The sequence below is a fragment of the Pelobates fuscus genome, chromosome 8 (genome assembly GCF_036172605.1).
Source record: "Pelobates fuscus isolate aPelFus1 chromosome 8, aPelFus1.pri, whole genome shotgun sequence".
Classification (NCBI taxonomy): Eukaryota; Metazoa; Chordata; class Amphibia; order Anura; family Pelobatidae; genus Pelobates; species Pelobates fuscus.
In genome coordinates this window covers 105,308,238-105,317,181 of record NC_086324.1, presented here as the reverse complement: position 1 = coordinate 105,317,181, position 8,944 = coordinate 105,308,238, and the positions used below count along the sequence as shown (strand labels likewise).

General features: G+C 44.3%; 1 protein-coding gene across 1 annotated transcript; it reads right to left on the bottom strand.

Annotated features, from left to right (window-relative positions):
- Positions 1-4,403: 4,403 nt before the first annotated feature.
- Positions 4,404-7,696, bottom strand: LOC134571287 (uncharacterized protein K02A2.6-like; the record flags this gene model as incomplete). Its single annotated transcript, XM_063429461.1, has 3 exons — positions 4,404-4,793; positions 4,916-5,329; positions 6,944-7,696. Coding segments are annotated over 3 exons (1,557 nt in total), but the record flags the coding sequence as incomplete, so codon positions are not given.
- Between the last annotated feature and the right edge of the window lie 1,248 nt (positions 7,697-8,944).

Here is an 8,944-nt window from a genome sequence, read left to right as displayed (position 1 = left end):
TGAGATGTTACATTGGTTTCACTGGTAAAAATAAATAATTGAAATGGGTATATATTTGTTTTTTGTTAAGTTGCCTAATAATTATGCACAGTAATAGTCACCTGCACACACAGATATCCCCCTAAAATAGCTAAAACTAAAAACAAACTAAAAACTACTTCCAAAAATATTCAGCTTTGATATTAATGAGTTTTTTGGGTTCATTGAGAACATGGTTGTTGTTCAATAATAAAATTAATCCTCAAAAATACAACTTGCCTAATAATTCTGCACTCCCTGTATATACAACTTACCGGTAATATGGGACTCTAACCCATAAAATATCAATTTTTCTCTTATACAACTTTACATGGGACTCTAACCCAAACTTAATAACAACTTATTATGGGACTCTAACCCATAACATAAAGTATGCTGTAAAAAATATAATATTATGTAAAATATTATATTGCACAGCTACTTGGGGACTCAAACCCTTTTAACTCCTGAGAGTACAACAAAAACAAAAAAACATTACTTTTCTGCAACCACAAAAAAATTGTTCAGAGAATCCAAACAGGGTAAAGAACACAAAAATAAAACAGAAAATGTCCTTACCCGATCTGGACTCCCCTCACTTCTGACACCATATTGTTGTGGTTTAAATTCAGCTGACAGCAATGTTTTCTCTCAGGTATGAAGACAAGGAATGGACACAGCAGAAATACATGCTTGGAGGGCAGTACTCCATCACACAAGTGTATGACAAAATACTGCTCCTACTTTTAATGGGGAAAAACACAGATTTTATAACAGAATGCTGTACACATCCAAAAGGGGTTGTCTTTACATAATACAGTCATCTCCTGTCAATTGCATCTTCAAAGAACTTAAAGCACATTTGGCATTAGCTGGTCAAAAGGTGTTACTTGATTACACAAACACTTCCCAATAGTCACAAAGACGAGGTGTTAACAGGATATCCAGAGCAGGGGGGGAGGGGGGGGGACAAAAAATCATGATCAAAGGCCAGCTGTTATAATAGAGCATCCTGACATTACTTAATCAATTGTGTGGTGTGACACTGGATACAAGGGTAAAGGTGCTCATTAATCCATTTCAGCTACTAAACTGGTTCATGGATTGCAGGATAAAACTTACCAGGAAAGGTTAAAGGATCTTAACATGTATAGCTTGGAGGAAAGAAGAGACAGGGGGGATGTGGCGAAACCAACCTCGCCACTGGGCCCTGGAGAAGCCTGTTTGCTAGCCTCCTACCTACTGACTATGGCCCCTGGGTTATTTGGGGCGTATTGTACTGTATATTGCTGCTACTGGCCCTTTTAACAGCATCTATGGACATATTGGGACTTTTGGGACTACTGTCCTTTTAAGACTGTGCTACATATTCTAGTGTACTGCCTGTAATATTATATGTGTATTTGTGTGTTAAGTTTAACCTGGGATATGTATGCAGCATTCCACTGATTGTTCAGTAGAATCACTCCATTTATTATATTGAGTGAAACTACCGAACAACCAGACCACCCAGGAATAAGTGTGCCTCCAATTACAGTTTGCAACAATGTTGCAAACGGGTAATTGGCAATCAGTGTAATGTATGCTTTGTCCTCTGGGTGGCCGCCATTCGGGAAACAAACACGTGGCGGCGGCCATCTTAAACTACCGAACAGCGGTGTTTTGCCGTCGAGTGTCTGGAACTAAAATTGGACACTTGACTAGGCAAACACCGCTGAGACCTCCATACTTCCAGAAATTCGTATAGAAACTACCGAATGACCAGCCGTTCGATAGAAAGAACCCCACAAACAAGGGAATTCATTCAAACCCTCTCCAGGCTCTATAACACAGGCAATTCGTCTGTTTTCATTCCCTTGTTTGTGACCGACCGCAGGGCCAAAATGCATGGAACTGTTTTCGGATACTTTACCCATGCGGTCGGTCAAATCTTTGGAACCCCATATCTCCCGAACTGTTCATCCGAATGACTTGAATTTTGGATATGTTTCCCCCCTGAATAGGGGCTATCCAGCAATGCTGGATTTAAAGGTGTACTCCCTGTTTTTGGGGTACATCCAGAACTTGGCTGGAAAAGTGTACCGGATAATTGGATTTAATGTTATCTGAGGGGAGGGGATGTGTGGGCTGAACCATGTATGTGATTGGTTATTTTATGCCTCCCCCTGGGTGTGGCCTGTATGTGGATTATTGTAATAAAAGCCGGGCTGGATGAGCCAGTCCAGAGTTCCTGTTTTACCCTCAAAGTGATGTGTCGTCTCATTATTGGGGGGAAGGATTTATTGCATGCTGTTCCAGTTGACTGCTAGGAGTGCAAGCCTATTCGTATAGTTCCTATTCAACGGTCTACAGCATTCCTATGCTTGAGAAGGTTCATATGCTGCATCGGTTCGGTGATTGTGGTGTCTGCCAGAGTGCTTGGAGTCCTCAGGAAGCACTAGGAGCATCCATTAACGGAGGTACCAAGTCGGGGTACCAGGTGATCCGTTACAGGGGATATGATAGAAACATTTAAATACATAAAGGGAATCCACACAGTAAAGGAGGAGACTATATTTAAAAGAAGAAAAACTACCACAACAAGAGTCTTAAATTAGAGGGACAAAGGTTTAAAAATAATATCAGAAAGTATTACTTTACTGAGAGGGTAGTGGATGCATGGAATAACCTTCCAGCTGAAGTGGTAGAGGTTAACACAGTAAAGGAGTTTAAGCATGTGTGGGATAGGCATAAGGCTATCCTAACTATAAGATAAGGCCAGGGACTAATGAAAGTATTTAGAAAACTGGGCAGACTAGATGGGCCGAATGGTTCATATCTGCCGTCACATTCTATGTTTCTATGTTTCTATGTTTCTATGATGGGGGCAGGGGCAGTATAGTGTATAGTGGGGGCAGGGGTAGTATGGTGGGGCAGGGGTAGTATAGTGGGGCAGGGGCAGTAGGGTGGGGGCAGGGGCAGTATGGTGGGGCAGGGGCAGTATGGTGTATAGTGGGGGCAGGGGTAGTATGGTGGGGCAGGGGTAATATAGTGGCGGCAGGGGTAGTATAGTGGGGGCAGGGGTAGTATAGTGGGGGTAGGGGTAGTATAGTGGGGGCAGGGGCAGTATGATGGGGCAGGGGCAGTATGGTGGGGGCAGGGGCAGTATGGTGGGGGCAGGGGCAGTATGGTGGGGCAGGGGCAGTATAGTGGGGCAGTATAGTGTATAGTGGGGGCAGGGGTAGTATAGTGGGGGTAGGGGTAGTATAGTGGGGGCAGGGGTAGTATAGTGGGGGCAGGGGTAGTATAGTGGGGGCAGGGGCAGTATAGTGGAGCAGGGGTAGAATAGTGGGGCAGGGGTAGTATGGTGGGGGCAGGGGTAGTATAGTGGGGCAGGGGTAGTATAGTGGGGGCAGGGGTAGTATAGTGGGGCAGGGGGAGTATAGTGGGGGCAGGGGTAGTATAGTGGGGGCAGGGGTAGTATAGTGGGGGCAGGGGTAGTATAGTGGGGGCAGGGGCAGTAGAGAGGGGCTACAAAAAAAACTTTTGATTTAAAAAATAAAATAAAAGTAAACATACTAAAAGTTATTCCCCTTCCCCTCCCAGGGGCTTACCTTGGGCCAGGAGGGAGAACCTTACCCCTGGTGGTCGGCTGGGATGGGCTGCACTGGAGGCTGGAGCTGCAGATAGAGTCAGGACCGCTGGGGAGTCTGGGAGCAGTAGAAGTCCCGCCCCCTATGACATCATCAGAGGAGGACGGCCGACTTCACTGCCCTGCTCCTGTGTGCTGGATGCAGGGAGAGAGGTGAGTTTACAAATCCGAGTCTCCAGCCAGAGGCAGGGGATTCAGATTTTTGCGCCCCCCTCCTCTGGCGCCCCTGATAGAGAACATGACTTGCACGAACATCTTTGCAGCAGTTAGCGGATATCCAGGGTTTAGTGTATTAGCATGTTATATATTCACAAATGGCTCTCAGACATTGTAGTAAAATAGAACTTCTCTTTACTTCAGTACACACACATAATGACATAACACCAAAGAGACTAAACACAACAGAACAAGTGCATAATTTCACTATGCTGCCATCTACTGGAAGGTGGACTGCATAAACCTCAATACATAACACTCCTCCCCCCTAGACCTCAAAGTCTTTGAGATATCTGGGAGGTTTCATATTTCGTCTTGGGCGCCCCAAAACCGTGTTTGGAACTGCTTCACCTGGACCTTCAGTTGTGCCCATCCCTTCTTCCTGTGCTCTGTCAGATGGACCACACAGAACTGGTTCTTCAATAACAACTCCTGGAGAACTGAGACCTGTATCATCCAGTGGTTCCACATCATTTGGTATCACAGAAAACCCAGTATGACTGGGACCGGCAGCAGGCACAATCTCATCACTCCGTTCCCGAATCTGATCGACATGCCTTCGTAATATTCTACCATCAGGAATTCGTACTTTGTATGACAAAGGTCCTGTGGCCATAAGTACTTTTGCAGGTATCCATTTAGGCCCAGAAACATAGTTCCTGACATAGACATCACTGTCAGGTGCAAATACTCTGACAGTAGAAGCATTATAGTTCGTATTGAATTGCAATTCTTGCTTCTCTTGTAACTCAGTTGTCAAATCAGGATGTAAACGATCCAAACAAGTTTTAAGACGCCGGTTCATAAGGAGCTCTGCTGGACTACTACCGGTGCTTGAGCAAGGTGTCACATGTTGTTGCAGAAGGAAATTTGCAAGTCTACTATTCCAATCTCCTTCAATAATTCTCTTTAATGAGTCTTTGGTAGTCTGAACCATTCGCTCAGCTTGACCATTTGATGATGGGTGAAATGGTGCAATAGTAACATGTCGAATAAGATTACTTGCCATGAACATTTTGAATTCTGATGAGGTAAATTGTGTTCCATTACCACATCTGGCAACCCATGTGTAGCAAACAACCTCCTTAGAATCTTTATGACTGTGACTGAGGTAGCAGATGTAACTGGAACAACTTCTAACCATTTTGAAAAGGAGTCAACAACTAAAAAAAACATCTGTCCGTGATAAGGGCCAGCAAAATCTATATGTAAACGGGACCAAGGTGACCTAGTCACTTCCCAAGGATGTACTGAGGCTTTAGGTGGAGCATGACGAGTAGATTGGCATGGTACACAGTTCTTCACCCACTTTTCAATAACTTCATCCATTTTAGGCCACCAAACATAACTTCTGGCTAAAGCTTTCATGCGAACTATTCCAGGATGTCCTTCATGAAGAGCATGCAATACTCGAGCTTGTCCTGCATTTGGAATTACCACTTTGTTTCCCCATAATAGGCACCCTTTATAGGCAGATAGTTCATGTTGGCGCACTACAAATGGTTTGAACTTGTCTTCCACTTTTGATTTTGGCCACCCCCTCCAAACCCAGTTGAGCACACGGGACAGCAAAGGATCCTTGGCAGACATACAAGCAATGTCACTTGCATGTAATGGAGGGTTTGGAATGGATTCCAACATGAGGACCTCAGACATAGGAGGAACAAGGAAGTCAGGAGAAGGCAAAGGTAATCGGCTTAATCCATCAGCATGTGTGATATCCTTGCCAGGACGATACTTGAACTCACAATCATAGGCATTCAGCAGAAGGGACCACCTGAGCATGCGTGGTGAAATTATTTGAGGAGTGGGAGTATTGCTGGTGAACAGACCCAGTAAAGGTTTATGATCTGTTATAATAGTAAACCTCCGCCCATACAAATAGTCATGAAACTTTTTTACACCGGAAACAATAGCTAAAGCCTCCTTGTCAATTTGGGCGTAATTCCTCTCTGTAGTAGATAAAGTCTGTGAATAAAATGCAATAGGAGCCTCAACCCCATTTCTCAAAGTGTGGCTCAATACAGCACCTATGCCATACGGAGAAGCATCGCAGGTGAGGTTGAGCGGTTTCTCCAAATCATAGTGTACAAGCAAACTGTCAGAAGACAACCGTTTTTTAGCAGCGCTGAAAGCGGTAGTATGAACGTCAGTCCACTTCCATGGAGCATCTTTATCTAGTAGACGATGCAGAGGTTCAGCAACAGTGGCTTTATCAGGCAGAAAAGAATGGTAAAATTTAAGCAACCCTAGGAAAGCTTGCAGTTCTTGTTTGTTTGTTGGAACCGGAGCTCTATGGATAGCTTCAACCTTAGAATCAGTTGGATGAATGCCCTGTGCGTCAACTCGGTAACCAAGGAAATCCACGCTGCTTACACCAAAAACACACTTTTCTTTTTTAAGTTTTAGACCAGCATCAATAAAACGTTGTAAAACAAGTTGTAGCTGTGCAGCCAATGACTGTATAGAATCTGCTCCAATAAGAACGTCATCAAAATAAGGCACTACACCTGGAAGTCCAGATAAGAGGTCCTCCATTAAATTCTGGAATATGCCAGGAGCAATGGAAACTCCAAACTGCAAACGTCTTGCTCGGAAAGCTCCTTTGTGTGTTATTATCGTTTGTGCATCAGCAGCCTCATCATCCACAGGTAACTGCTGGTAGGCTTGAGCCATATCCAACTTGGCAAATACTTTTCCTTTTGCCAAAGTAGTAAGAATTTGATTAACAGCTGGAATTTGATAGGGATGCTCTTGCAACGCTTTATTTATTGTACATTTGTAGTCAGCACAGATTCTGACATCCCCATTTGGTTTCATGACCGGAACTATGGGTGTACACCACTTTGGGTGGGCACAACTGAAGGTCCAGGTGAAGCAGTTCCAAACACGGTTTTGGGGCGCCCAAGACGAAATATTAAACCTCCCAGATATCTCAAAGACTTTGAGGTCTAGGGGGGAGGAGTGTTATGTATTGAGGTTTATGCAGTCCAACTTCCAGTAGATGGCAGCATAGTGAAGTTATGCACTTGTTCTGTTGTGTTTAGTCTCTTTGGTCTGAATTCCACTGGCTTGACTTTGGCAAACTGTCTGTATGTGACCTGTACGTTTACATGTGTGGCAAACTGCATTTCGAAAACGACATGTATTACGCCTGTGTTTTCCACCGCAGCTATAACAAGTTCCTTTAAATGGAGCTGTGACATCAGTGTGTGGTGAACAGTGTTTTGATTTAACATCAGTCTTCTTCACTAGATTTACTTCAGGTGAGTTATCTTTGCTGGAGGATTGTATCTCTTTTGAATGGACATATGCAGCCTCATTTGCAAGCGCTTCCTCATGTGCAATAATAAAAGTTAAATTCTGTCTTGCAAGCAGTCTCCTCTGCAGTGCTTCATCTTGCACCCCACACACAAGCCTGTCCCTTAACAAGGATTCTAAGCTGGTACCAAAATTGCAATTTTCAGACAGCCTGCGCAGTCCTGCAATGTATGCTGCAATGCTTTCACCTGGTTTCTGATTTCTTCTATTGAAATGGAAACGCCTCACTGTTTCAGATGGGGTGGGTGCTAAATGATGTTTTAACAGTGCCAGTATTTCTTCAAATGAGTAGTCTTGTGGTTTAGCAGGAGATATCAGTGAGCGGACAATATCAAATGTTTTGGATCCAATAACACTCAGTAACACAGCTCTCTTCTGAATAGCATCCACCACCTTATTAGCTTCCAGGAAAAACACTAACCTGTCAGCATATGAGTCCCATGAGGCTGGATTAGCCAGATCAAATTCCTCCATGTGTCCCAGAGAAGCCATGCTGGAAATATTTGTAGATAAAAGAATTCCAAAAAAAAGTTTTACTTCCTCACTCAGGCTGATTTCATTTCCTTTATATATATTCTGCAGTGTCCATTTATTAGAATCCCATCCTCGTCGCCAGTTTAGTGTATTAGCATGTTATATATTCACAAATGGCTCTCAGACATTGTAGTAAAATAGAACTTCTCTTTACTTCAGTACACACACATAATGACATAACACCAAAGAGACTAAACACAACAGAACAAGTGCATAACTTCACTATGCTGCCATCTACTGGAAGGTGGACTGCATAAACCTCAATACATAACACAGGGGTTACACAGCTTAGTAGGCTCGCCATGCCGAGTAGTCTACGATTTACTGTAAGTACCACATATGCATTTAGGGAACTCGACATATAGAGCATCTCTAGACTATTAGCTGAAAGTTCTGTAGGAGTCAGAAACACACATAGAACAAGCTTAACCTTTGTAAGTCACTAGGTTTTTTGGGGTGCGCCTGCATCCAGCTATGGGGGTGAGGGACTAGACCATTAGGCTAAAGAGGTATACTTGACTAGAAAAACAAAAACAGAGCATTCAGTTAGAAAATTATTGGTAATACTCAGGAGGTTACACGTATCATTGTGTTATAGATAGGCAAGAGCTTTAACTGGCATGCTAGTATTACTTGACTGGCATATAAGCATTTAGGAAACTGGAAATGGAAAATGGCGGGGTAGGTGGTGATGACAGTAGTGCCGCCATGACATAAACAATAAGGCTGAGGCAAGCTAGGTGTTAAAATCAGGAGTTAGTGTAAATAAAGTGGTCCATGTATATATCTTAGCTCTTAGTGTCCATGGCAGGTAACCTGGAGGTCTGACTTAGAGTCCGGCAGTAGGATCAGCCAATTCCCTTCAGTGGCAGCGATGGTACCTGTTTAGGCAAGTCCAGTTCCTCTGCCATCCTGGCGCTCCGCTTGGAACGGCATCGCTGTTGACGTCGATCGGTACTGTGGTGGGAGTGTCTGGCCCATTCCAGTCCCGGGCTCTCCCACAGCCGCGGGTCGTTGGTGGACCAGGTAAGAGCTCGGGATCTGCTCGCGGATTGCTCTTTACCTACTGCCCGAGGGTGACAGCCGGATCGGGGTTCAAGTAGGCAGCTGTGTGATACTTGGCGGTGTCTCCTGTGGCGGGGTGTGCTCTGTGGTGCCCCTCTCAGTTCTCTCTTAACCCCTTCAGGACGGGTGACGGACGAGGTCCGTCATCCAGGGGATACC